Raw genomic sequence first — 27,702 nt, 5'->3', positions numbered from 1 at the left:
AGGCTGAGAGAGAAGATGGAGATGAATGGTCTGGATTCGAGAGACAAGGCACTGTGCCTGTCCTTATAAACACACTCTCTCTCCCGTTGCATATTAGGTATTTATCATGCTCTATCCTTAAGTCCGGAGTACAGTACTATCCCTTCCGCCGACCTGCCGCCTGATTCCTCAGGCAACTTAAGGCAACAATCCACTCCGGGCAGATATGACGATAGAAGGCTCGCCTCTCATGAGGATTTCTTCAGCAATCACGTTCCCAGTAGCGTCATGCTCGACCGGAATTCCATCCATTGATCTGTGAGCCAATCCATCGGGAAACAGTCTATTCCCGAACAAGGCACGTCACATGCCAGTCGGCCTGCGAGCTTCCTCTTTCTTTTTTTTTGCTGCTCTCACCGCCCGGTCGAGGAAAACCGGCCGCATTTGCCATCCTTCAAGGAAACAATACACTATATATATGAGCTGATCATCATACCATGGTGAGTGAATTGGGCCATTCGTTGTGGGCCCTTCGATCCTCGCCTCTGACAACCCGCCATGTATGAGAGGGTTTGTCCGCTGCTGAATACCCGTGGATCGTCTGACTCCAGCAGACCACCGCTCCTGTCGTGTTGTATCACCGCGAGTACTGAGTAACTCAAATGCCACCCCCTCAATTGACCCTTCTCCGTCCTCAGCAGCCGAAATATGGCCCCGAGCCATCCAGCCCGATGCTGGCGTACCCTCCGCCGGAGCTGTTCGTCAGCTCCGCGGTTCTACTCTACTAGCTACCAGGCCTACAGTCCCCCACCCTGGCGACCTGTCACAGCATTGGACGAGTATGCTATCTTCCCTTCGATCGCATCGCATCCACCTCGGGGCTAATCTCGTTCTCTTGCAGATGGGTTGAGCGCGACATCCGTCCCATCAGTTTACGTCAGTTGACTTTCTTCGGGCGAACGTTGACCGAATCCCGCCTCATCAGCTCGGCCAACTACGTGCGAACAGAGCTGCCCACTCGGTTAGTACTGTACCTGACTTAGTACTTAAGCTTTCTGTTCGCGGGGTGGATATCCGACTGACTCTCGCCTCGTACACCCAGACTTGCACATCGTCTCCGAGACATCCAACGACTACCATATGTGGTGGTTGCGAACCCGCATCTTTCGCTGGTGTACGAGCTCTACTACAAAGCCTTTGAACGATTTCGGGCCATCCCGGAAATCAAGACCCTCGATGACAACGACCACTTCTGCGAGATCCTCCGCAAAACCCTGCAGGAGCATCTGGTGGTGATCCCGAAACTGGCCATGGGCGTTTTGGAGTGCCGCGAGCTGGTGACGTCGGAAGTCCTGGATCATTTCATGAACACCCTTTTGAGAGCGGTAGGCGTTCCCAGAAGTTACTAGATGGACCAAGCTAATGGTTTTGCCATAGAGAATCTCTCGTCGAGTCATTGCGGAGCAGCATCTTGCATTGACCGAAACCTTCAATTCACCGTGGCACTTCCCCGGTTCGCAGGATCGCTCGGACCTCAACGCCGACTACGTGGGGGAGGTGTTCCTCAAGTGCAATGCCAGAGAGGTGGTGGAGCGCTGCGGGAAGCTGGCGCAGGATATGATGCGGCAGACGTCGGGATCGGACAAGATCCCTGAGATCACGGTGCAGGGGCATCTGGAGGCCACCTTCCCGTACATGCTCAGCCATTTGGAATATATCATTGGCGAGCTGCTGCGCAACTCCATCCAGGCCGTGAGTGAAAAGTACCACGGTCGGCCGGAGAAGGCGCCGCCGATCGAAGTCCTCATCTGCGAGGCGCCGCAGCATGTGATCATGCGCGTCTCCGATCAAGGGGGCGGCATCCCGCGGGAGGTGCTACCGTACCTGTGGTCGTTCAACAAGGGACCGCACAGCAACTCGCATCTCCGCAATCTGGGCAAGGTTCCGGCGATGGCAGCCACCCTGCAGGAGCTCAGCGTGCCGACGGAGCGGAAGCACGCGGACAAGGAGACATTCCGGGAGAGTTCGCTGGACTCGTTGACCTCGCGGCGGCCGGATCTGCGGCTGGGGATCGGACTGCCGATGAGCCGGGTGTACGCGGAGTACTGGGCGGGGAGCCTGGAGCTGCACAGCCTGGAGGGGTATGGGGTGGATGCATTCCTGCAGATCTCGAAGCTGGGCAATCAAAACGAGCAGGTGACGACGCGGGCATCGATTGATGCGGTATAGGGGATGATACAGTATGATGTGTTGTTATTTCGAGTCTGGTCTGATCTGGGCTGCAGGTGAAGCCGTCAGGCAAGTATAAGATATGATACATCGTACATAGGTTAGAATTACTGCATGAACTCTACAAATAGCCGTTGGGCATAATTAAACAATCAATCAAAACCCATATGGATAAAAGCATCAGCCACAATGGCCCCACCTATATTCAAATACACGGGCGACTTACCCCGGGAAATCCATCCACTAACAACCCATCAAATCACACATGAAAAAAAGTAAATCAAGTAAATCAATCCCCCAGCCAAGCCCGCCAGTATTCTGTCCCCATGACGTCAACCCAGGGATGGTGTCCCCTTGCCGGTAGTCGTCAAGGTTTCTTTGGCCATCACATTCCAATCAACCCCCGTCAGGGACCTTTCCAGTTCTATACTTTCCCCCTATAAACTAGTTACACTGTACTACGAGTATCCCGTCCCAGTGACGTCGACAGCCTTCTAGGTTCTGGTTCTTGCCTTACGACAGGGCTAGCCTCCCTAAGAAAAAGAAAAAAAAAAAAAAAAAAAAAAAAGAAAATGAAACGCCTCAATTCCGCCCAAGACGACAACGTCCCCGTCTATATATTCCTGCTCCTGTTCCTGATCCTTGGGTTGAGTTTCCTGGGAACGTATCTCGAGACGGTCAGCAGCAGCACCAGCAGCACCAACAACCACAGTAACAGTAACAGCAACAGCAACAGCAAGCGAGTGAAATCAACCGTGCGCTTTCGTGCTTAGCTACAGTACACAGTACACCCACCCCCTACACCACACCACCCACACAAACCCATCAACAATACAATCCAGCCAAAATGGCCGGAACATGCTCCATGCTCTGCCTCATCCTCATCACCATCTTCAGTACGCATTCACCCTCAATCAAAAATGAAGCCACCCCCAACCAACCACTAAACTAACCAACGAAAAAGTCCCCCCCCTCGGCGTCTTCCTGATCTCCGGCTGCAGCGCCGATTTCTTCATCAACCTGTTGCTCACGCTTCTGGGGTGAGTTGCCCCCCTTTCTCCTTGCATCCCAGCACAAAAGGGCAACCATCACAACAACCATCAAACACTACATAAACATGCTAAGACTAAAACTCAACAGCTACCTACCCGGCCACATCCACGCCTTCTACCTGGAGTACGTCTACTACCGGAACTCCGATGCGGTGGCGCCGCGCCGCGCGCCGGGGGTGTATTCGGAGCGGATTCAGCGGGGGGCGCATCACCATCACCAGCAGCAGCAGCAGGCGGGGTATGGGACTATTTAAATTGGGGCCGGGGTTGCGGAGCGGTGGGTTGGAGAAGCTAGTCTGGTCTGGTGGATGAGATCATGAATCGTGATGTTTTGTTTTTGTTTTCGTTCTTGGGGTGAATCGCTAGCGACGATGAATTGAGCCTTTGCGCTTCTGAAAGATTGGTTGGCAAAGATATGATATGATTAGCGCTATCCTTATCCTTGCTCTTGTTACTGTTACTTGTTACCGACGAAACCAGAATACGATATGACCTAATGAATCCTTTTATTGAATCAGAGAGAGAACCTTCAAAGCCACAAACCCACAACCCCAACAAAAACAACCCGAACACCCTAAACAGCAGTCTTCTTCCCCTGCTGCTGCGCAGCACCAACCCTCCGCAAAGCAGGCAACCCAAACGCATCACTAACCCCCACCCCGCCCTTCGTGCGCGGCACGCTCCCCGACCCAGGACTCCACCACAACGCACCCACCCAAGGCTGCACATTCCATCCCACGGCCAACGTCACATTCTCCCGCTCCGCCATCTTGCCCGAAACATCCCCGATCTGGTATTTGGCCTTCTGGTCGCGTAGCCTCAGGATGCCCGGTTCGGCTTTCGCTTTCGCTGGCGCCTTCGTGGCGGGTTTCTTGCTACCGGCCTTGCTTTTACTCTTGTTCTTGCTCTTGGCAGTGGAAGGGGAGGTGAGGAACCGCTCCTTCAGCGCATCGAACGAGTAAGCCGATTCCGGGGCGGAGATGATGGTGTCCCAGACGACGGCGTGGGAGACGGCGGCGGAGGAGGTGTTGGTCGGGTCGGAAGGGTAGGAGGCGTAGACGTAGACGAAGAGTTGCTTGGTGTTCCAGTTGAAGAGCGGGGTTAGATCTTTTCCTCGGGGAGTCAGGTTAGTGGTGTGTTGTGCTGTGTCTCGATGGGGGGGGGGGGGCTTTCTCTTCTCCTCTAGCTGATTCCAAAGGTGTCTGGCCACAATTGTGAGCTAAGGAAGGGGGTAACGCAACGCACCAGCATCCAAATCAAAGCGCAGCTGCGCGTACTCTTCCTTCCGGGTGGAGTAGTAGTGCGGGCGGCCTTTTGTTCTGTTGGCGGTCAGCTTCACTGTTGTTTGTTTGGGTTGAAGCTGTCCGCGGAGGTAAATGGAGGTGTGGTAGCTAGCTAGCTAGCTACCTAGCTATAGCCCCGCTTTGGGGTAGGGTCAGACATACACCTTAACATCCCGCAGCTTAACCTGCGACGTGACCCCGTCCGTCGGAAACAGCAGCACGGAGAGCGCGGCCAGCCCGGCGACGAAGAGCGCGACGCTGGTGAAGAAGCCGAAGACGGCTTGGGCGCGGTTGAGCGTGGAGTGCATTGTCTCCGGCGAGCATGTAGGATATAAAGAGAGGACAGTGTTCCCTTATGAAGAAGGGAAGACAACAATCCGTGCGGGATTGCAGTGGTTGCCGAGAGGAGATAGAGATGATGATAATGACGATGAAGCCACCTGGGCCTTTTCTCCACGGGAGCTCGGAGATTGTGGCTGGTGAGCAGGGGATCGCGGCTAAACTAGGTAGATTAGACTCGTGGCTTATCGATAAGGTTGTTGTGTATATTCACGGGCCGGTTAACTTATCTGGAGAGCACTAGTTAGCTGCAGTGGTAACTAACTCACCCCTCCTTCCGTTCCTTCTTCACTTCCATTGACAGTCTACACAGGGTAGATTATTTTCAAGTATTGTACTTACACAGTCATCTCCATCTCAACTCTCCCTCAAGATCATCACCCAATCCAGATCCCAGAATTATCCCCCCCCCCGAACTCAAACATACACTAGTCCACCTTATCAGCTACATACACCACACAACATAAACTAGCAGCCCTCCACCACCACCATAACCACCGTTACCAACAGTACCTACAATCCAACCCAAAATGGGCGACAACACCCTCTTCTTCTACGGTACGCCCCCATCCCATCCCCAACCCATGACTAGACTAAGAAAAAGAAAAAGGAACCCTAATGTCCCCCCAAATCCTCCACCGAGTGATTCACGGCCACGCCACGCCGGAACCCTGGCAACGAGCGTACCTCACCATCCAGCCCGCGGTCCTCCCCAACTACCGGCGGCACCGGGTGCGGCACGCCGATTATCCGGGAATTGTGGCCGTGGCCGTCGGCTCTGGGGGAGGGTCGTCAGGCGGGGGCATAGGGGTAGGGGAGGGGGAGGGAGTTGGGAAGGAAGGCGTGGCAGCAGCGGATTCACTTCCCAGGGACGCGGGTAAAGCTGAAGCTGACGCGGATGCAAGCTCCGCCTCCGTGCTGGGGACGTTGGTAACGGGGTTGACGGAGGGGGATGTTTATCGGTTGGATTTGTTTGAGGGGGATGAATATACTAAGGTGAAGGTTAGGGTTAAGGTTATGGGGAAGGGGCAGGGGAAGGGGCAGGGGAAGGGGAGGGGGAAGGGGGCTAATGGGGTTGGGGATGAGAAGGAGGAGGAGGAGGAGGATGTACGGGTGGGGTTGGAGGGGCTGGAGACTACTGCTGCTACTGTACCTGACGGGGTAGAAGAAGAGGTCGAGGCGTTGACGTATGTCTGGACAGCCGGGAGGGAGCGGTTGGAGGATGCCGAGTGGGATTTCGAGGCCTTCAAGAGGGATAAGATGGCTTGGTGGGTCGAGGCGGATGAGCGGGATTGGTGACACGCCCAAGGACCTTAGATGTACACACTGCAATATAGAAAAGTCGATCTATCTGTATCTTCTGTTCGAACCATAATCATAAGTCATATACACTCAAACAAAACCTCTAACTAACCCCTCCACCCCCCACATCGCTCACAAATGCAAGCAAGCTTGGTATCTGGTATCTATGCTACTGCTAAATGTTCCCACAATTTTCCCGAACGCCAGGGAGATCGAAATGCAATATCAAAACAACAAAAGAGAAAATCCAGATATATGCTAATCAGCAACATGCAGTCATCGTTTCTTGGACGGACGGTCTGACATGCAGGCCCTCAAAGTCCCGATGCTATCAGTCACATCGTTTCTTAGACAGACTGTCTTCGACAAGCAGGCCTTCGAAGGTCCAATGCTATCAGCAACATCCAGTCATCATTTCTTAGACGGACTGTCTTTGACAAGCAACGACTTCGAAGGTGTCCCGGGAACCTGGGTCTCAACAACCGTGTCTGGCACAACCCCACCGTCTTTGTTACACATCTTGCTATCAGACTCCGTGGCCACGGCAGACAGATGGAGCGGTGTATACGTCTTGCTGACCTCCGACCTAACCTTGGACGGCGACGGAACCGGGGTGACTGGCCTCGTGGTCTCCGACTTCGCCTTCAAGGGGGCGGTCAGCTCCTGACTGTCCGGAACTTCGATAACTTCCTGCCGAGTCGGGGGCGGACAAGACGGCCCCGTCTCGTCCTTCGTAGATGTGACTAGACGAACTTCGTCTGCCGCCTCCCGTTCTTTGTGATCCATCACGCCCGCCGCCTCATCCTTCTGTTCGCTGACTTGAACATCATCCTTCGAGACCGCAGCTTTCGTCGGTGACTCTGGATCTGGCCGATGCTCAGGCGCCCGAGACGGGGACTTCATAGTCTGGTTTCCGGTCGCTTTCACCGGCGACTCCGTCTTCACCCCGCGCTGCGCTTCCGGCGATGCCCAAGGAGACCCTAACAGATAACAGATCGGCTTGCGATCCGCCATGGTCTCCTTGGCACTACTTTCCTGTTTGCTCATCTGCTCCTGTTCATCATACAACGCATCGAGGAACTTGCGCAGTCTTTTGCGGAGATGTCCCGACTTGAGCGGTGGCCAGTCGCCGTCCTCCTTCTGCAGTATCTTCCGGATGAACGTGTCCGGGTCCTGCACGAATTTCTCCAAGTACGCCAGAAGATACAACCCGCAGTCGGAGTAGTTGGGCTGCAGCGGAATCTTCTGAGCCGTGATGCCTCGAATGAGCTTCGTGTTGATCTCGACGCCTTTCTTGGATTTCGCCTCCTCGTACAGGTAATCGCGCAGGATCCGCGAGGTAGGACTGCGAGTGACGCCTAACGAGTCGAAGGTGATGATGGTAGGCTGGGTGACGTCGATCTTGCTCGTCCGCTTCGTCACCTGTTTTCGCGATGCCTTGGCAGCATCGGAGGCCTTGACGGCGTCTTGCGAACAAGCTGTCTGCGACGACGGCTGCTCCGCCTGAGTTTTGGGGAAGGCCTGCACAGGAATAGATGAAACCTCCTCGCGATCGGGCCTTTCCTCCGCCGGCGTCCCCTCCTTGGAAGCGTTCTTGGGGGGCTCATCGGCCAAGGTCATCGAAGCCAACGAATGGCGAGTCTGTTCTTCCTTCGCAGGCTCGGCATCGGAAGCTGTCGACGCTCCTTCTGCAGTGCGAGGAGCCTCAGGCGGAGGGGTCTCCGGTATCTCCTGGACCTGACTGTCCAACTGAGACGACGACTGCACCTGGCTGGACAGTGGCTCATCGTAGACCTGCGGCTCGGCAAGGTCCTGCAGTTTCGGTAAATTGCATATGATGGCAACATACCAATGGGCATGTTCGTTGATGGGCACGACGACGAAATCGTGGTTGAAGATGTCAACGTTCCTGGTCCATTTCTGCACGCCGTCGTAGTTGATGCCTTTCTTCCCCCGCGGCACATTCATGAGGGTGTCATAGAAAAACGAATTGAAGAAATATACTCTCTTGGCCACATCTTCGTTCGTTCGACTGAGGTGTTCCTGCAAAAAGCGGATGTAGAACTCAATGAGATTATCATTCAGGAATTCGTCATTTTTGCGAAGTCGGTCACGGTCTTGCATGTTGACCTCGGCCTTTTTCTTCCCGAATCGGGGGTAAACAAGGGGTCTAATGAAGAGTCAGAATCACCTCATGGTGACAGCAGAAAATTACATACTTATGCCACTTTTTCACAGGTCCATCGGACTGTGACTGGGTTGACTGGTCCGCTTCATCGTCGTCATCACTTCAGGTAGTCAGTGGACCAGTTGCCTAAACAACAGGGACGGAGTAAGGCTCACCTCACGATGGTGGTCGACGGAAGGCGACGTAGCATGGCTCTAGTCTGACGATTTGACGCTGGAAGTGTCGGAGAAGTATGGGTCTTTACGGGGATCTGCACACTCAAAGCGGAGGATAGTTTGGATGCACGAGGACTGACGTCCGGTGAAGACGGGGAGGACTTGGCTGCAGAATTGGAGGGGCCGGGAAGTTCCCGAGGGGCGGTGACTGTGGGGTTTCCTCTTTCGTCTTGCAGAGAGTCTGAGAGTCGCATTCGTTTGACCGGCAACGCGGGCTTCTCAGTACCTCTCTGCGGACCTGCAGGCAACGGTCTCTTGAGTCCATTAGGGTGTTGTTTTAGTTCTCTATCGTGAGTGTGAAAGGCTTTCTCCAACCAGGCTCTTAATGCAGTTAGCAGTTGGCGTGAGCCCATCTGAGAGGGTGACAGTATACATACTCGTCCTGCAGTAACGGCTCGATATTCCAACCCCGGAGACCATCGGAGAATCGTTCTTTTTCGTCGGCCGAAGAAAGCTCTAGGTCTAACTTCTGATCGAGCCCTTCCATCTTAGACAAGAAGAGTCTGATCTTGCCACTCGGAGGAACCCCCCCGGTAGCCTTGGTGACTTTACTCAAAGGGAGCTCAAAGCATTCTGCCGGGTCCTTTTGATTATGCAACAAGATAAGACCTCGCTCAAGGTCCATGAAAAGCTCAACACCATTTCTTTGATCAGCATGCTGCTCAATAGGCCCAAAGCGGGCATAGATAATCCCAAAGGACTTTGTAGTGGAGGCTGCTTTATTAGTAGTGTACTTCTGCTTCTTACCCTTTAATCCGCGCTTAGTTTTGGAAGGAGTAAAGACCGTGTGTTGGATATCGGCCGGTGACGATTGTCGGTGCTCTTTCCCCAGGGCTACCCGGTTGTCATTTTCGCCCTTTCCCGCAACTTTCTTACTCCGGCGCACCTCGACCGTGACTTGCAACTCGTCCGGACTGTCCTGTGACTCGGATTGCTCTCTCATCCTCGTAGGCGAAGCCAGGCCGTTTTGACGAGGTGAACGAGCCAGTGCACCTTTACCAGGATTGCGATTCTTGGATGGCGAAATCTCCACACCCCGGAACACCTCGTGCTTGGGCGCACGCTTCGAGCCGTCGATCCTGGAAAAGCCACCATCATCCGAGGAAGCTCGATGACGCCTCTTAGCCGCGGCATCCTCCGTGAAGCGTTCCTCGCGGGCATCGTCGGGCTGAGGAGTCGGGGCGGGATGTTTCTTGCCGTGCTTAACATTGCCCTTCCTGTGCTGCTGCTGCTGCTGCGGGGGTTTGACGTTCTTCTCGACACCGCGAAACTCTTCCAGGGCAAATAAGTTATTCCGCGTCTTCCTCAACTTGGCTGATCGGTGGCTCGAGGTGGGAGACATACGTGACGGGTGTGTGGTAGGGGGAGAGGTATCCAGCGCGGGGTGCGCATCGGTCTCCTTGTCGACGAGGCCGAGAATGCTTCCAGACCGTGACGGCTCCGGGGCGGCGCGATGACGGGGACGTTTGGTCGGCCTTTCATACGGGTGAATCTCATGGGGACGGATCTCCTTCTTGCTAGCACGGACTGGCCCACTTTGTCGGGCCTTCCCTGATATCCGATCCACGATCTTGAAAGGGGAGTCCTTCACGTCCGAGGAGACAAAAAGATCAGCAGGGTGAAATCAACTATGCGATTCAGAACAAACTCACCCCTATCTTTTTTCTCTTCGGCATAGTTTGTCCAGGAATTATGGGTACTCCATTGGGGTCATCTGATCTAGATCGCAAGCATGTATGAGCGCTGTACCAATCCACTCATTGAGCCTTGAGCGGGCGCGTACCGTGAGTTGCTGGGAAATAGTCTTAATTCGTCTTCTAAAGTTGCTTGATTGTTGTAGTGGGGGCGAATGGGCTTGTCGTCGGGTCTGGTTGTATCTTGCGGCATTAGCCCGTTGTTCCGCATGTGCGGAAATACCGAGAACATGTGCGGCTTGCTTGTACTTACGAACGAACCATCCTCCTCCCCAAAAAAGAAAAAAAACTGGATCTTTGGTTGCTATAAAATCGAAACGTCCGGTGAAAAGCCTTCTCAAGACTCAGATCCCGTAGAGAAAGTCACAATGATGCAACGGACGTCTTAGTCCGTCAATTGGAGCGGAAAGTCGCATCGGATAGCGGAGGGCAGATTGGAGGAGGCAGACAAGAAAGCACAGCGCAGCACACCGTATATGAGTTCCGGCTGGACGGTGTGCAAGGCGGGCGCGGGGGGATTGATTTAGAATGGAAATCTCAAGTAGCGGGACAACTTCCCAGCAATGGTCATTGCGCGACCGAACGGTTACAAAGAGCTTTCATAACTCTGTTTTTAAAAAAACTGCAGAGCCGCAGGACGAAGAGGGGAGTTGGAATTGACAGTGACAAGAAACGCATCATAATGGGGGGAGCAAGGAAAGGCGGTGGGGAGGGGAAGGGAGGGAGTTTCTGCCCACCGCTTTGTGGAACTGCGAACTGGGGCACCGTTTTTTTCTTTTCTCTTTCTTTTTTCTTGTCTTTTTTGCTTTCTTTTGCCGTTTCCCTCTTTTTTTTGTTCCTTAATTAGCCTGCTTCCCTTCCTTTATCTCCCCTAATCAACTCCCGCCGGAAGGATGCATTACTGCACCACGGGGCACGGAGCCACTGGCAGCATGGCACTATTAACCCGGTCATCCTGTGTGCACTAGACCAGACTAACCAGTAACGTTAACTTATTTGAACGCATTCGTTATTCTCTACGCTAAACCGAGCTCCAAGGTACTATTTTCTTCAACTATACAAAGAATGCATCTCAGCCCCAAGTTTCATGTTTTGGCCTTGAAGGCTATAATAATAATAATCCATTCAAACATTCCCCAGGAATAGTATACCGAACCAACAAACCCACCAGACCCTAATCTATGACAGCTCACCCTAAACCGCTTGGATGCATGCATCCGAAGTGTTTTGGGGGGAATCTATCTTATCGCAGATCTTGACCCTGCTTATGAAACCAACCCAGTCATTGCGGATGCACCATCGAGAAATACTGTAGTTATAGCATTGAATACATGATAGAATGGGGTTTCAGTATACCGATCCGTACCTTCTGGCTTTGACTCGGCTCAAGAGGAGCACTAGGAAATTCTCCGCGACAGAGTTAATCGACGCTGCAGAGAAGCAAGCAGAATATCGTACAGTGATCCTGGAAATGTTTTGCGTCTTAGCCTGCAGGGCACAAGTCTGTAAATACTTGAATTTATTCGTACGGAAGACTCAAATCATCAGTAATTCCAGTAGTTACTAACGCATGTCGTCATCCCATCACATTTGAACAACCATATCCCACAGTCCACAAACCCCATCCCAGGTCATAACATCAGATGGCATAGCATAGCATAGCATAGCGTAGCATCTCGCGTGACATTCGAAACTAGTGAGAATAGAAGAGAAACAATGCGACACGAACACCCTCCGGACAATAAAAAGGTAAGATAAAAAATCAGATCAGACGCAATGTTCGCCCCAAATGCCCCCGATCCCAATTCGTCCCAATGAGTTTTGCGTGGAAAGAAAAAAAGGTTTCCTTTTTTTACTATACAGGACCCATATGACCCAGGCTGGCTGAAAAGAGAGAAAAGAGAAAAGAGAGAGAAGAATAAAGCATGGCGATCAAGACAAAGCGGCCTTGCCCTTGTGGTCGGACTCCTCGCTAGCCGTCGTCGGGGCTCGTCGTCGATCTCCCCCCAGCTGCTGCTGCTGCTGCTGCTGCTGCTGATGGTGGTGTTGTTGTTGGTTGCTACTGTGGTGATGGTGGTGATGGTGGTGCCCGGTGCTACCAGCGGCCTTATCCTGGCGAGCCTGATCGATCGCCGAGCGTTGAGCGATGCTGTCGTCGTGGCTCTTCCAGACGATGTTGGTGTCGGTGGGGAAGTTGAGTAGACGCTTGATGGTTTCGCTGCAGTCGATCGGGTTAGTCCAAGAACCTTGGGAATCTTGTAACGAACATACCGAATCTTAATGTTCCGTCCCCCATCAATCCGAGTCCAGACATTCAGCACATCCTCTCCACTGCGCACACTCAAGACAGCTCCGCAAACCTCGTCGCCCGCTTCCGCAAACTGATCCCCGACCATAGCCAGGAGCAGGTCCTCCCAGTACCGGTCCGCCACGCCTTTCTTCAACCGCACCACCCACTTGCCACCCTTCTTGTTGGCATCGTCCTCCCAGACAGGACGGATGCCCTTCTTAAAGATGTGGTAATCGGAGACGGTAGGAAGGAGAGATGGTCTCTTGAGGTGCGAGTAGACCGACCAGAAGCTCTCCACCGAGGATATCGCGGCGAGGGGGACGGTGGACTTCTCGTAGTCGGAATACTTAGGGGTCGGCGGGCGGTACCAGATCACCCATGTGGACTTGAGCGGATGTTCTTTGATCGCGAATGCGGCCTTGGCTTTGGCGCTTTCCGCCGCCAGTTCCTGGTCGACAGGGTTTTCCCGTTTCTCGAACCCAGGAGTCTTGACGTCGGAAGCTCCGGGAGTCTTGGGGGCTCCGAAAGACGCGAAGGCACCGGAGCCCAGGCCGAATGCGGAGGAGGCGTTTGTCGAAGGGGAAGAGACGCCGCCCGATAGAGGCGACAGGGCGTTGAAAGGGTTGGATCGACCACCGTGGGAGCTATCTGGGCCAAACCGTTTCGAGGCGCGGGGAAGTTCAACTCTAGCGCCGTCCGACCCTGTCATCGACAGAGACAACTTGGAAGCGCTGCATGAGAACTTTTTGTTAGTTCTATTCATTTTTATCTCGACCTCGCCAAGCGGCCAAGGTAAATCATCAAGCGCGAACTCGTAACATACTTAGATCTGCGGGTCCAGAGGTTTGCGTTATCCATGGATGTACTAGCTACTGAGACAGCTCAGAAAAAAAAACGAGCGGTCACCGGCGGAGGCAGACAGGATCGGGCGGGGTGACGAAATAGTACAGAAGAATAGGAACCCGAGAACACGAAGAGGAGGATCGAACAATGAGGCCAGTATAGACGGAGAAAGGTGTAGACAGGGTTTAGAAATTAGGTTCAATTAGGTTCAAACTGGGGCGAACGGAGCGGCAAGAGGGGAAGAACTTCGGTCCAAAAGAGAGAGGAGAAGAGAAGTCAAGGAAGAATAATCGTGATCGTGATCGTGAACGTGACGAATGGGAGAATGCGGGGGGTGTGAGGGATGTGATCTGTAGGATTTAGTCTGTTGTATGAGGAGTAGGGAGATCGGAGGCGAGGGGTGGGAGGAGTAGTGTGGGAAGATCGGGAGAAGTGGAAGTGGAAGTAGTGGTGGTGGTGGTGGTAGTGGTGGTGGTGGTGGAAGTTGGAAGTGGATGTGGAGTGGAAGAAATGCGGAATTGGGAATTAAACCTGCTGGAGAGGAAGGGAAAGAGAGAGAGAGAGAGAGAGGAGGGAGAGAGAGAGCAAAGGCAGAGATCGGAGTGAACTGTGAAGAACCAGAACGGCAGAGAACAACGACTGGAACCCAAGTCAGTTTTCTGCCGTCAAGCTTCTTCCTGCCTCTCCTAACCAATCAACCCTCTGCCCCACTGCTTTTCCGCCTTTGTGGTTTTTCCAGCTCCGTCCGTTCTCTCCTCCGTCCATATAAAAACCCTTCGACTTCTTCCCGTTCCTTTCCTCTCCTTTTCTTTTCCATAACAAACCCAAGACCACCAACTCAAATCATCGCTGGTTGCACAATTATTTGATTCTGTCGAATTATCTACTGCACTGGCGACTCCGATGAGTGTGTCGAGAACGAGCATCAAGACCCCGCATCTAAAACCATCATCACGAGGGCTCTTCTCAGGGCTCCATGATGCGGTGATGACCTGATTGACGGGACATTCCCTTTCTTTACATCCAGACTGGAATTGTGGTGGATTTGGCAGTACTCGTAGTCCACTCTGCTCTATAATGCAAGGGCATCGTAGTCTTTCCAAGGATCCGGTGCGTCCGTCACTTTTCCTTCTGCTCCCAGACCTTAGGGGTCTCTACCATGATGAAGCTCTTATATCACATACTCTGGTAATCCGAGGTGCTCAACCGTGTGAATAGGCCTGACTTGGCTATGCGCTGGTAGAGTGTGAGGTGAAAAGGCATTTCTGATTGTCGTAATCTTACGTCCCGAGCAATGGTTGATACTTGCAACGTCATGCGGTCGCTTGGTTACTGACAAGGCCCGATCATAGGGCGGGAGCCGACTGTTTGATGCTTAGCACTTGTTTGATGCCTCTACAAAATTCTACACCTATTGATCTATGTCTCAGATCGACAAGTACTCTGCCATCGAATTTGAAATACTTATTTGATAATTTTTTTTTTAAAAACAAATGAACAAGGCAATTCGCGAGGGGAATCGAGCAGCAACCGGTGATGACTGGACGAACCAAAACTATAAACCCCCCCCCGCCGGGTCAATTGAAACATGGATAACAAATGCATGCATGGTGTTCCAATCGTGTCGCACAAAATATGATAAAAGGAATTATAATGCTACCTTGCAATTACTGGACGAGTCAACTGGCCCAACCTCGTTCGTCAGTAGGCCTGGAAGCTTGAAGGACATTCATAAGTACAAGAATATCGAAGTCATGTCATCAGCAAAGGGTCAAAGTATTTCGTAGCTACCCCAACCCAGCAATCGTTAAATAGATGCAGCAACCTATTACTCGGCAGGCTGTGCGGAGTCTGACTGACGTTCGGAGCCAGCCTTGATGCGCTTGGCGTCCCTGTCACTTTGGGGTGCCAGATGAGCCACCTTGCGCTTCTCTTTATCCCTCTGGTACTCTGCACGGCGTTCTTTGTCCTTCTCTCTGCGGAGGGCCTTAGACTCAAACTCGTGCCAATCACCCTCAATGTTCTCGAGCCTTAAGATATTCAGTTAGGTTTCAATATCAAATGAAGCCAAGGCACGAAGACTTACTCGATAGCTTGCTGAGGCCGTGGCTCCTCCGTGGTGAAGTATGGGTGCGCTAATATCTGCCCAGTGGTTGGTCGTTTCGCAGGGTCATACTGAAAGACCTGAGATATAAGATCGAGAGCTGCTGGCGAGAGGATTTCACCGTAGACCTCCTCGAAAATCCTCTTCTTCCGCTCCGTCGGGCGCATTAGCTCGAACCAAGGCATCTCAACCAGATCTGGCCATTCGGCGCGATTCGGGGTGCCAAGGCAATTGTAGAGCTTGTCGAGTTGACTTATCTCCCCTCCCTCACCCGGGAAAACAGCCTTCTTCGTGAACATTTCAACATATACGCAAGCCGCACTCCAGACATCAACAGCGGGGCCGTACCGAGTCTCACCAAGTAGTAGCTCCGGTGGTCGGTACCAGATCGTGATGACACGGTTCGTATAATCTAGCTGGCGACTTTTAGCGAAGAATCGTGCTAAACCGAAATCGGCATACTTCAGCTGCCCTCGGTTGCTGATCAGGATGTTAGCAGCCTTGATATCACGGTGCATGACGCCTCGGTGGTGGAGATAATCTAAGCCTTCAAACATCTGCTTGGCGAGGTCCTTCTTGTGTGCTTCGGTTAGAGTGAAGGTCGGGTGGTTGATCAAACCCGTCAGGTCGTGCGAGAGGTATTCAAACACCATGAAACACTCATTTCTCTCCACCATGACTTCTAATAAGCTGACAACATTTTCATTGCGAAGATGTTGAAGCAGCTTGATTTCTCGAACGGCGGTCACAGGGAAGCCATCCTTCTCACCCTCCATTCTGATCTTTTTGAGCGCAACTTTACGCTGGGTGTAGACATGAATCGCCTTGAAAACCTTGCCGTAAGTGCCTGCACCAATGACCGATTCATTACCTGGTTTTCGGTAGTATACAGAATCCGAGTTGGCGAATTCCTCAGAAAGAACGGGGCGTGGTTTTATGCGAGTCATAATCTTGATTTGCTTTCTCGGCTCCGGAGAGCGCTCGGGACGGCGATCAGGGCGGAAATCCTGTCTCCGATCTCCTCGAGGTCTTTCTGTGCGAGGAGAATCGAATCGGCGGTCGTCCCGTCTACCCTCACGCATACTTCGGGGCTCTCGGGGCCCACGAGGTTCTCGCGTATCGCGATAATTGCGGGAGTCCCGGAAGTCTCTTCTGTCATTTCGTGCACGGTCACGCTCTCGCTCACGCCGATCACGTTCGCGTTCGCGGTCACGGTCGCGGTCGCGGTCGCGGCGATCAAAGCGAGGCTCGGATTTGAACTTTGGCGGTGGGCCAACCGGCATCCTGTTGCGTGAAGGTGGCTCGGCGGCACGCTGAGGTGGCTCTCGAGCTAGCATCCTCTGAGCTAAGTCGGGAACCGGCTTGGGTGCTGGGGCAGGAGCAGTCTTGGCCTTGAAGGCGAAACTAATTTTGCCTCCCTTGTTTGGAGTAGCAGAAGCAGCGGATGGTTGCATACCCGGGGGCGGATCTCTTTGAGAATCGCCATTGTCGGGATCGGCTCTAGACCTGTCGATATTTGCTCGTGAATCCTGTCGTGAACGTCCATATTGATCACTATCGTCGTTGACAACTGATCTTGCCCGATCACCCGCTGGCGGAGGTGAGGGACTGTGTGACGGCCCATACGGTTCGTTAGGGTTTGACGGGTCCGCTTGACCCCGCGAACTCGGTGTATTCCAGTGAGACTTGTTGAAGTTACCTCTTTCCCGAGGGGAAGACCCACCTATGTTGCCATGATGGTTCCCCCGATATCCCGAGTTCTCATCGCGGTAAGTTGGACCTGGTGATGGTGATGGACCACGATTGTGTGAAGAATGGTGTGGTTGCTGATACTGATTCTGCGAGTCCCCCGTGGCGTAATTATCTTGCCGTTTTGGTGAAGAGTGGCTAATTAGACACCGTGGTTAGATTTGCATTGTAGAGAAGAAAATCTCAAAAGCCGACTTACACGTGGGAATTCTGGTACGACGATTGTTGTCCGGGCCAGTCACTCCGGTCCTTCGAGTAAGGGGATGTAGACTCAGCATGGGATTTGGGAGATGCCGCATGATGTGATGATTTTGAGACATGGGAACCATCTGCTGATGGCCGAAAATTCCTCGAATGCTGGTCATTGGAAGCATCAGACACACGTCTTCCCCGAGTTGTATTACGCGTGGCTTCTCCCTTAGATGATTCCCCGGCGGGATTAATATCGAAAATTGACGGCTCTCGGCGAGGAGAGGAAGACTTGTGTGAATCGCCTCCCGAAGGTCGAGTTGATCTCGTCGAATCCATCATGGGCTCACCTATTGAGTTCCGACGTGAGTCTCCGGAGTATCTCGAAGCCACAGATTGAGCAGAATGACGGGATAGTGAGCGGTAGCGGCGTTCGCCCTGGGGCTCGTCTTCGAATGACGGGCTGTGTGGGCGTCGAGAAGGATGTGAGTATGGCTTTCCTCCGCGGACTGGCGACCTCGAACGCCTCGAGTGTGGGGACACAGGGCGGCCTCCTCCGGCCTTGCGGCGTTCCCTTCCTCGTCGTGACCCGGGAGAAGGCCTCCGACCACCTCTACTGCGTCCTGAAAACCGGCCTCGCCTATTCGGTAAATATCCACGGTCCAGCTCGTCGTTGGGGTTGAAGGAAGGCCGACGATGTCCTGGCCGGTTGGAGTGTGAATGAAACCCACCGGGAGACGGGCTCCGTGTTCTCTTACGTTTCGAAGGTGGTGGTGCAGATGGAGAGTCGTTTCGTCGAAGGCCTTTGCCAGCAGGTCTATCCGTGTCTACCGACCGGTGCGCTTGCGAATCAGGACGAGTCGCAGGGTTGGGTGATCGGTGACGAGCTGACTTCTGGCTAGGGTAGGTGTCAGGGGGCGGAAGACCGGATGAGCCACGACGAGAGATAGGAGGTGAAAACTCGCGGTGCGGACGTGAATCGTCGTAAGAAAGATGGGAACGCGGAGGCGGCGACCGTAGCGAATAATCAGGTCTGCTCTCCTTAGGGCGGCGGCGAGGCTCCCGATCGCGAAATTTATCCCTACCCCGATCACGATAGGAACCTCGAGGTCGATGATTCCGTTCCCGATCTCTGTGATCTCCAGGGTCGTTGGGGGCTTTCCACTCGTCTCTCAACACCGGACTCCTGCGGGACCCAGCCATGTAAGCTGCTTCAGCTGCATCTAGTTTCAAGCAGAAGAGAAGGGAAAGAGGCGGCAGGGATCAAGACGACCGACCCGCTAGAGAAAGAGACGGTTCGCATGTAGATGTCAGCGCGAGAGAAAGTCCGGTGGAGCCTAGTTAGTGTACTGTATCTTGTCTAGGCGATTCGGGTTTGGGTTTGGATTGGGGGGGGTGGGTGTGGGTGGGCGTGTGCCGGCCGCGTTTCTCAGAGAGGATTCCTTCAGTGCTGGGGATTGGGTGGTGCGGAAGACTGGTTTTTCCGGGTGAGATCGATAGACTCGATGGCGGTGGTAGGTTGTTGAGGATCAGACGAAAAGCAAAGGCGGACTGTCAGAAAAAAGAGGAAAAAAGTTAATAGCCGGGAGACAATACTCTCCATAGTGAAGAAGGCAATAGAAAGGGTCTCATTAACTCAAGGAAAGGGAAGGGAAGGGAATGGAAGGGATAGACGTACCTTTCCGTTCCTGTTTTGTATGCTATCCGCTTGAATAGAGTGAAGTCACAGCGACAGAATAAGAGGGGGATGTGGTGTGGAATTCCTCTCCAAGGCGGGCCACCAATACGAAGAACACCACCCGTTGAAAGTGTGGTGCTGGATGGAGTTCTACTTATCGGCGGGAAGTGACTGGCAAATGACTGGCAAGTGACTGGACTTCTCTTCTTTAATAGTGAAGAGTCAGTCAGTCGACCGAGTCAAAGCGGGCGACTTTCTTGGGCGAGCCAGAATCCCATGTACCGCCAGTCCCAGCATTGCTGTGTGGCTCTTACTACGATAGTGAGTCGCTCTCACGAGATGAAGGGCACTTCACCCACCACATGATGAGCAGGCAAGCAGCGGATCACTCCCGGAGCAATCGAAACTTGATCTCCAGTACCTCGCACCGGGGCTGGGGCCGACTTGCGATGTCGAAATGCCCCTAAGTCGGATTGCCGCCAAATGGGAAGCGCTTCAGGTCAGCCTGGCAGAGCCCCCGACTTCTTCCATGGCTATTTTGCCTGGGTGGTGTGCTTGATGCGATTATGCAACCAAGACTTTTTTTTCTTTTGCACTTGTCGTGATGCAGACAGAGCTGGCCTTGGGTCGCTGATTCGATCCTTCTCCTGTGACTTCAGTTTGAGCTGCGGCTCATTGTCGGTCGTTCTGCTGCCAATCCTTTATGTCCTTCCCCGCCTCTTCACCAAATAGCTTGTCCACCGCCACCTGTTGTGCGAAGCACATTCCCTCGGTGTCAAAAAAGAGGAACCTATCTACAAGAACCATATATACCCAAACGCAAATGATGTGGATCAACAGAGGAAGCAATCCGCCCGAAGTGAGCCATTGCAGCATTGCACAAGGTCGATTTCATGCAATACTCAGTCGCTAGATCAACCAGTTCGACTTAGCAAGGCAGCATTCGATAAATATTGAGGGGAGCGAGCCGGAATAACCACCACGGTTCGGGATCACGAAGATTGTTGGCCATCTCAATCACCCGCTGTTATACTTGCTCGGTTGACTGTCCGGAGGAAGCTGCCGGCGTATACAACCGTTCAGCGGCGAATAGACATAGCGCGATCCCAGCTTGGAAGGGCCCGAGCCTCTTTCAGCAAAAAAGCACGGTTATGATAGATCAAAGGACAAACTCCCCGATAATTACTCGAAGATTCACCAATGTGCCATATGTGAGACTGAGCTTCGCATGAAGCGAGCATCAGCTCGAGGCGGGAAGCAAACGACTGAGATCTACCGAAATCACACGTAGAAATCCAGGAATCGGACGATAGGCAGATACTCGTCCAGCCCGGAGATGGCTGGGCCTATCTGAAATCCAAGGCAATACGTACCTTGACACCCATGCTAGGATGGGGTGACATCGGAATAACCCAGTCCCTCAGCTTGAGGGATCGACACTTGCCAGTCTTTCACACTGTTGGCTGGCAACGCGCAGGAAGTCTATAGCGCACACAAGTTTAAAGTGAATTTTCGCTATACTAAGCTGGTCGTAGAGACCATCAGAGAATTTTGAGTCGGCAAAGGGTCGAGATGCGGTCGGCATTAATGAGCAAGTGGGCGGTCGGGATGCGGAAGAACATTGGGTTTCCAGCTCAGGCAGGTTCACTGTCAAGGAGCGAATGAACATGGCGGAGATCGACTCGAGAGATCTCAGAGAGCACTAGGAGAACCTCAAAAGACAGAATCAACATCTAAAGACACTATCTCGGCACCTTCATCGCTAAATAAGTTGACGAGAGGCTGGTCTGTTGGGGGGGGAGACTGGTGTGTCTTGTTGACTTGATAACAGGTCCAAGGGTTGTCGTAAGCCGGAAACCACGGGGGGGTCTAGAGAAGTTCAACCCGCTCGCCAGTCACGTGCACTGGGCTCGGCAGCCGGATTTAGTAAGGTCCGTGTTTGACAGGTTTGTCTGGATGCCCACTAGTTCACTACCTACTACCTAGTTACAGTGCTTCTATGAGATATCATGGATCGACTTGGCTACAATTCTATATGGTTGTTGAAAGTGCAGACATAGTGTGCTTATTTGCTCAGGTACAAGGTCTCTTGATTGGCAATAATAAATCAAATCAATTACAGCAAGATGCTACTCCTAGTTTACCAATGATCTCCTTAGCAGTCGCTCAACTCACACACTGACACTAAAACCTCCTGCAACAAATATATATTGGCGAGTGCCATCAATAATCTCGCAAGACGACTCCCCTGTATCATGTCATACCCGTTCTTTGACTGCCTTTCTGTGCTGGTTACGTGGCTCTTTCATTCAAGGCTTTGACGGCACACTATACAGAAGACAATTCCGGCCGTGATCAAACGGAGATAAGCCCGTCTCTCTATGATTGAGACCTCGGAGAGATATAACATCTACCGGACATCGGACCAGAGTTAAGCTATTCCGAAGCTGCTTGGTGACTAACGAAATATGCTTGACAAGGAGACCCGTGTTTCATGTTGAAGAAGTAGCAGCGCCCTACGATGGAAAGTCGTCGTCATCTTATCCACTCCCCGTTTTCTAGTCGTGCAGAAGCGGAGGTGGAGCATCAGAAACAAGAAGAAATGGTAGATTAAGCTTACCTCCAGCTCCAATGATATTCCTTGGCGTACGATAAGATCGAACGGTTCCTGGCTCCCGTTTTGCTGCTGCGGAGACTTTCCTCTTCCCAGCGATTTTATGCAGATCAGCTTCGAGAAGGCCGGCTAGGCCGTTAGACAATGTGGTGGATAAAGCACTAGTCTAAGCTTGTTGAATGTTGATACACCATGATGGGCTTCTTCGACTGCGTGCAACATCGACACAGACTCATGCGTCGTCGTGATGTGGATCTATTCCAGAATCATACTTTGTTTGGTTTATCCTTTCTTAGGAGTCAGGCGGCTTCATCTGAGGTATAAAATGTGCCACCCTCCTGTTGCTACCAGCATGAACACATACACGTTCCATTCTTTTCTTCCATACATTCCTTCGTCCTTCATTCGATTCCATTGCAGCAATGAAGTCTGCTGCTCCTCTCCTTACCGTGGCCACGCTGGCAGCGGCCAAAAGGAACTGCAGTGTCGAGAGCATCGCCCCGTTCTTGCCCGAAAACTCTACTGTTTTCTATGCGGATCACTATGCCAAAGGAGCCAACTTCACTCCTCCCATCAAGTACAACTATGGATTGACTTCTCTTCCCACGGGGAACAACCCCTATGAGGTCTCTGTCGATAGCTGTGTTGCCCAGGCCAACATCACCCTGCCCAACAACACTCAGCACAGCGTCGGTATCGTGCTTCCTGATGAGTGGAACGGTCGGTTTATGGCCGTTGGTAACGGCGAATTCTCGGGATCGGTTGGATGGTCTTCCATTATGAACACCGCCTGGTATGGCTTCGCCAGTATCTCCACCGATACCGGCCACGAAGGCAACAACGGCAGCTTCGGGTACCACAATGAAGCTGCTCTGACCAATTGGGGCTACCGTGCCCTCCACGACGCTGTTGTCAACGGAAAGCAAGTGACGGAGGGATACTACGGTCACAATATCTCCTACAGCTACTACCGTGGATGCTCCGCCGGTGGCAAGCAGGGCATGAAGGAGGTCCAGATGTTCCCCGATGACTTCGATGGTGTCATTGCGGGAGCGCCGGCCTGGTGGACCGACCACCAACAGCTGTGGAACGTGCTCACTGCCATCTGGAATCTTCCAGAGACGGCCGACTACCACGTCACCGATGCACAGATGACGGCGGTGCAGGCTGAGATGCTGAAGCAGTGTGACCCCCAGGATGGGCTGAACGACAGCATCCTCCAGAACCCCTTCGGCTGTGTCTTCGATCCTGTCCCGGTGATGTGCAATGCCACCTCGTCCAATGACACTTGCGTGACGCCCGCCCAACTCACCACCGTCAACAAGCTGTTCAACCCCTGGGTCGAAGCCAACGACACCTTCATCTTCCCTGGATACACGCTGGGTACCGAGGTTGGCGCCCCTACTCTGGACGACGACTTCGTCACCTACATCCAGTACATGCTCCAGATCGGCGGAGACTGGACCTGGGAAGACTGGAACCCCGATCTCGTCGCTCTCTCCGAGAAGCTGAACCCGGGCAATGCCACCGCCGACGACTTCGACATTTCTCCTTTCTACAAGAAGGGTGGCAAGCTCCTCCACTACCACGGCTACTCCGACCCATCGATCGCATCCAAGTCCTCCCTGTACCTCTACAACCATTACCAGGAGGCTCTCCGGCCCCAGGGCATTCCCGTCGATGACTTCTACCGTTTGTTCTTCGTCCCCGGCATGGAGCACTGCACCAGCACCCCCAGCGACCAAGACGCCCCCTACTACATGAACGGAGACAGCCAGGCTGGCTCTCTGTCCGGCACCATCTTCGGTGTGCCCGGCTTCAACGACAGCAAGCACGATCTCATCCTCGCCATGGTGGACTGGGTGGAGAACGACAACGCCCCCGACTACCTGATCCCCACCAAGTACAAGAACGACGTTGTTGCCGATGGTGTCGACAAGCAGCGCCCGATCTGCCCGTGGCCCAGCCTGGCCAAGTACAAGGGCCAGGGCGATGTCGACAAGGCCCAGAACTGGGAGTGCGGTACCCTGTACTAAGCCTGGAGGTCTGCCTCGTCGTGTACTATAACTCTTCTGTCCATGTATACTAGTGTTTAGACTTTTGGTGTGATTTGCAGGCCTACTTTTTGAGATGGTCCTCAGTGGGCAAAGAATATCAAAGTATCAGATCGTTTCCATTTCAGATTCTGTTGAAATCTCTTATGAACAGATGTACAGTCCCAGCTTGTTGAAGTGTCACCGCATCAGTAGATGTGCCATGCGTTTCATCATGCATATCCTCATCCAACACCCAGTTCATAGATCATTTCCACCATGCATTTCCCCATTCATTTCTCCACCATCTTGTAACTCCATTTCCTCCTTAACATCCATCTTATAAATCCTTTTCACCAAATCAAACCCACCACCCATCCACACCAGAAACCCCTTATCGAGAAGGAAAAACAAAGAGCCTCATTATAAAAAAAAATCACCATTATCGAAAACAAAAACAAAGAGTCCCCCCCCTCGAGAATCATATCATCGCCAGACTTATCAAAGATCCAACCTCACAACCTCCATCCAATCCACCTGGCTCCTGAGCGTCGCCATCCGCATCTGCTCATCCCAAGTGACCCTCTGGCCCGCGACACCGGGGGTCTCGAACTGCTCGCGCCTGCCTTCGCCGAACACGAGCTTGTACATCTTCTGCAGATCCAAGCCGCGGTGCAGGATCTCGCGCATGATCCACTCGTCGGGGCGCAGCAGTTTGATTTTGTTGGAGGTGTTCTTCCTTCCGTAGTATTCGTACTGCAGGGCGACGGGTTCTTCTTCGGTTGGGTTCGAGGTGGTGGCTGCGGTGGCTGCGGTGGTGTTTGCGTTGGTGGGTCTGGTGGGTTCAGGATCGCTGGGGATTGCAGGTCCAGTGACTCCATCAACGACAGCTCCATCTCCCTCTTCTTTAGCAGTAGCAGCAGGAGCAGCAGCAGCAGCAACAGTAGAACCATCACCGCCACCACCACCACCAGAACCCGCCCTAATCCCCTTCCACCTCCCCAACGCCCTTTCAACCTCCGCCCCCATCTCATCCCCCCAAACCTTTCCCCAAAGATAATCCGCCAACCCCACCAATGAGCGCTGCGCAAAACACAACTGCCGCATAACCGTAGACCGTTTCACGCCCTTCACCTCAGCCAGAAACGCATCGACCTGGACCATGAGGAACACGCCCAGGAACAGATCCAGATCCGACCACAGATTGCGGTTGCGGACCGTCCACTCCCTCCGGTGGTTGTCGGGGACGTCCATCAGGAACCAGATCTTGCGGAGGACGAGGGCCGTGCCGGCGGGGAGGAAGATGTTGGCTACCTGGAGGGTGGTGACGATGCGGTTGATGGTGGTGGTGCGGGAGGTGAGCATTAGGAGGTAGGTTATTTTGGGGGTGGAGGGTTGGGTGTAGAGGCGTGGGTAGCAGATGAGGGGGAAGGTGTCTGATATGTTTGGTGGGTGGGTGGTGGTGTTGAGGTGGTGGAGGTGGTGGGTTGTGATTGTGGGGAGGTTGTGGTGGAGGGTTTGGTGGAGGGGGCGCGAGGTGGTGAGGAGGGTTAGGATGTCCTCTGGGTGCAGGAGGTCGGTGATCATTACGGTGAGTTCGGGGTGGGCGGAGAGAGCGGCTAGGAGGTCGAAGTTGTTGTGCGGGATGGTGATGGTGAGGGCGGAGGGGTGGCGGGGCGCTTCCTCTGTGGTTTGTTCTTGGGCCCAGAGGAGGTTGGTCTTGTTGGTGTTGTTGCTATCTGGGGCTGATATGTTGGGCTCGAGACGGGGTGGATGAGCGGCTGGGTTGGTGTCGCCTTCGGATTTGACCACCGCTGATGCTGGTGCTTGAGGCCCAGGCGTAGAGGTGTCCAGGCTGTTCTGATCCCGGGTACGCCGTGTGACAGAGCGCGTGAGATAGCGAGAACCTGCTGGACGCTGCGGGGTCTGAGGTAGAGGTAGGGGTTGAGGTTCATTGTTGGCAGCCGCAGACTTGTCGTTATCAGACTTAGGCTCGGGGCCCTGGTTCAGAGGATGACTGTGTAGTGCAGTGTCCCTGGTCACCGGCCCATTGACAGATCCAGAACCTCCGCGTGGCACGATCCGAAGAGGCTGAAGTGGTCCGCTGAACTGCGCAGGTGGGATTCTAGGCACGGCAACAGCGTCGTTTCTGATCTGCAATACCACAGGAGCTGAAGGGTTGTTCACCATCGCCTGAGGACGGATGGGTGCGATCTCCTCTGGCTGTACGCCCGCGATCATCTGCTGCCGGATCAGATACTTTTGCAGCGACATACCCGGCTGGGAGTCGGCGGTGCTTTGCTCCCGATGAGAAGTGACTGCAGCTGAGCCGTTGACATCGGTGGTTGAATTGACGGTTCGACCTGAGGCATCATGAGGGGCGGTGTTGGTCTGCACGTCATGTTGAGCTGATCCATTGTGTCCCGGATTGCGGCCGCCCGACGCTACAGGGCGCGAGTCAGCGGGTCTGGGGTTTCTCGCAGGCAAGAAGCGTGGAGGCAAGCGATTCGCGCCGTCTCGAGCAGCACCTGGGATTCTACCGAGCCGTGATGTCTGCTCGCGATCCAGGCGGCTGCCACGCGGTGGGAAGCGCTGCATGATGTTCTGCCGCGCAATCTCAGCTCTACCAGGGGGTCTGTTGTTCATAACATGACGCAGAATCATCAAGCGCGTAATCTGACGCTGTTCCTGGTCGTGAGCATACTGCGGAGAGCCCTCTTCGTGGAACGGGGGGATGTTTGCTCGCAGCCCAGGAATGCTGTTCTGCGTGGCAGTACGAGCTGTGTTTAGATGAGGCTGTTGATGAAACAAGACCACTGGAATAGGAGGGTTGATTACTCGATTATTAGAGGTACCGATTGGCTCGAGTCTTTGAGCAGCGCTCACAGGAGGACGAGGCCGACTCTGGGGGGGGAGAGGGTGGCAGCATATCCACATCGTGGCTGCGGGAGGTCTGCATATCGTCATGCTGATGACTGTGCTCGGTATCTTCATGGCTATCTACCCCGGGATTATTGCTCACAGCTCCCTGGACGTCGCGTGGGGTAACTGTGACGCTTCGGCTCGCCCACAGAAGAAGCAAGCCTTCGGCGGCTGCCAGCTCGTCGGGGGTATACGACCTTGCCATGATGACAGCGAGGTTCTCTCTCTGGTGCTGTCGGCAGGAAGGCCGTAGAACGTCTTATGTCTACTGGTAAACAAAGTCAGTATTAGGCCAACATTAGAAGGATATGATTCTCACTCAACAAGAGACTTACCTCGCTTCAAATCGAGTCAGAACAGATGGAGGATTCTATCAAGCAGCCGGAGGATAAAGACAGATGTGCGTTGAGGCTTTTCACACTTGCTTGGATGATAATCGCAGAAATAATGGATAGAAAGGAGGATGAGGAAGATGAGTTGTTCATGGATGGTGAGAGATGGAGAAGAAACGAACACCATGGCAACTGATATACCCCACCCAGGCCAGCCTGCTGATGCAAAATTCACTACAATCGATCATTCACTGCGAGACCCAGAGTGAGTCCGAATGTAGGCAAAGCCACGCCAATCAGGCATGTTCGTTCACTGATGAGGTTGCTCCATATAACACGGAGCATTCATGATGGTTTTCTTCAGTTTCAATCTTCCCAATCATTCAGTATCGCTATAGTTCGGATCTCGGATCTTGATTAGATATAGAAACTGTGTGTTACTTCTACCGATTGTCCTAAACAAGGACACACGGATACTGCGGAGGTATGTGTTGTAAATGTCGAACTCTATAGGTACTTGCGCCGATGTTCGAGCACCAAGAACAAGCTGAGCAGGGGACTTGACCATCAGATTTTCTCACAGGATCGGACAGAATCTAGTATTTGCAAGGAAGAAGAACAATAGAAAGGAACTACGTCTGCAGACCCGAGCATGTCCACAGAGAAG

At 53.3% G+C, this 27,702-nt stretch overlaps 9 protein-coding genes across 9 annotated transcripts; 4 read left to right on the top strand and 5 right to left on the bottom strand.

Annotated features, from left to right (window-relative positions):
• Window positions 1-687: 687 nt before the first annotated feature.
• On the top strand, window positions 688-2,366 carry ASPACDRAFT_81932 (protein kinase PKP2; the record flags this gene model as incomplete). Its single annotated transcript, XM_020205982.1, has 4 exons — window positions 688-818; window positions 881-1,000; window positions 1,082-1,364; window positions 1,417-2,366. The coding sequence occupies 4 exons, from the start codon at window positions 688-690 to the stop codon at window positions 2,206-2,208; spliced, it is 1,326 nt and encodes a 441-aa protein (XP_020051794.1). The 3' UTR covers window positions 2,209-2,366.
• A 689-nt stretch (window positions 2,367-3,055) lies between these two features.
• On the top strand, window positions 3,056-3,514 carry ASPACDRAFT_47807 (YqaE/Pmp3 family membrane protein; the record flags this gene model as incomplete). Its single annotated transcript, XM_020202013.1, has 3 exons — window positions 3,056-3,104; window positions 3,173-3,248; window positions 3,349-3,514. The coding sequence occupies 3 exons, from the start codon at window positions 3,056-3,058 to the stop codon at window positions 3,512-3,514; spliced, it is 291 nt and encodes a 96-aa protein (XP_020051793.1).
• Window positions 3,515-3,756: 242 nt separating this feature from the next.
• On the bottom strand, window positions 3,757-4,968 carry ASPACDRAFT_81930 (signal peptidase complex subunit SPC3). Its single transcript, XM_020205981.1, has 3 exons — window positions 4,706-4,968; window positions 4,506-4,579; window positions 3,757-4,367 (listed from the first exon to the last, which is right to left on the bottom strand). Exons 1-3 carry the CDS (start codon window positions 4,849-4,851, stop codon window positions 3,835-3,837), a joined length of 753 nt encoding a protein of 250 aa, XP_020051792.1. The 5' UTR covers window positions 4,852-4,968; the 3' UTR covers window positions 3,757-3,834.
• A 172-nt stretch (window positions 4,969-5,140) lies between these two features.
• ASPACDRAFT_1883459 (gamma-glutamylcyclotransferase family protein) lies at window positions 5,141-6,268 on the top strand. The gene is made up of 2 exons (XM_020198333.1): window positions 5,141-5,440; window positions 5,493-6,268. Exons 1-2 carry the CDS (start codon window positions 5,413-5,415, stop codon window positions 6,179-6,181), a joined length of 717 nt encoding a protein of 238 aa, XP_020051791.1. The 5' UTR covers window positions 5,141-5,412; the 3' UTR covers window positions 6,182-6,268.
• ASPACDRAFT_1860125 (uncharacterized protein) lies at window positions 6,229-10,921 on the bottom strand. The gene is made up of 7 exons (XM_020197729.1): window positions 10,535-10,921; window positions 10,371-10,454; window positions 10,240-10,306; window positions 8,965-10,172; window positions 8,528-8,908; window positions 8,404-8,472; window positions 6,229-8,354 (listed from the first exon to the last, which is right to left on the bottom strand). Exons 1-7 carry the CDS (start codon window positions 10,543-10,545, stop codon window positions 6,596-6,598), a joined length of 3,579 nt encoding a protein of 1,192 aa, XP_020051790.1. The 5' UTR covers window positions 10,546-10,921; the 3' UTR covers window positions 6,229-6,595.
• Window positions 10,922-11,759: 838 nt separating this feature from the next.
• On the bottom strand, window positions 11,760-13,874 carry ASPACDRAFT_126841 (eukaryotic translation initiation factor 4E). Its single transcript, XM_020196977.1, has 3 exons — window positions 13,395-13,874; window positions 12,553-13,302; window positions 11,760-12,499 (listed from the first exon to the last, which is right to left on the bottom strand). The coding sequence occupies exons 1-3, from the start codon at window positions 13,427-13,429 to the stop codon at window positions 12,214-12,216; spliced, it is 1,071 nt and encodes a 356-aa protein (XP_020051789.1). The 5' UTR covers window positions 13,430-13,874; the 3' UTR covers window positions 11,760-12,213.
• A 1,368-nt stretch (window positions 13,875-15,242) lies between these two features.
• Window positions 15,243-18,659, bottom strand: ASPACDRAFT_36274 (putative protein kinase; the record flags this gene model as incomplete). Its single annotated transcript, XM_020200196.1, has 3 exons — window positions 15,243-15,444; window positions 15,501-17,405; window positions 17,467-18,659. The coding sequence occupies 3 exons, from the start codon at window positions 18,657-18,659 to the stop codon at window positions 15,243-15,245; spliced, it is 3,300 nt and encodes a 1,099-aa protein (XP_020051788.1).
• A 3,481-nt stretch (window positions 18,660-22,140) lies between these two features.
• Window positions 22,141-23,784, top strand: ASPACDRAFT_1876209 (uncharacterized protein; the record flags this gene model as incomplete). The annotated part of the gene is made up of 1 exon (XM_020198079.1): window positions 22,141-23,784. The coding sequence occupies exon 1, from the start codon at window positions 22,171-22,173 to the stop codon at window positions 23,782-23,784; it is 1,614 nt and encodes a 537-aa protein (XP_020051787.1). The 5' UTR covers window positions 22,141-22,170.
• A 132-nt stretch (window positions 23,785-23,916) lies between these two features.
• ASPACDRAFT_1891696 (uncharacterized protein) lies at window positions 23,917-26,908 on the bottom strand (the record flags this gene model as incomplete). The annotated part of the gene is made up of 2 exons (XM_020198636.1): window positions 23,917-26,561; window positions 26,668-26,908. The coding sequence occupies 2 exons, from the start codon at window positions 26,906-26,908 to the stop codon at window positions 24,283-24,285; spliced, it is 2,520 nt and encodes an 839-aa protein (XP_020051786.1). The 3' UTR covers window positions 23,917-24,282.
• Between the last annotated feature and the right edge of the window lie 794 nt (window positions 26,909-27,702).

Source organism: Aspergillus aculeatus, assembly GCF_001890905.1.
Source record: "Aspergillus aculeatus ATCC 16872 unplaced genomic scaffold ASPACscaffold_20, whole genome shotgun sequence".
NCBI classification, from domain to species: Eukaryota; Fungi; Ascomycota; class Eurotiomycetes; order Eurotiales; family Aspergillaceae; genus Aspergillus; species Aspergillus aculeatus.
This window is presented reverse-complemented; position numbering and strand designations above follow the sequence as displayed.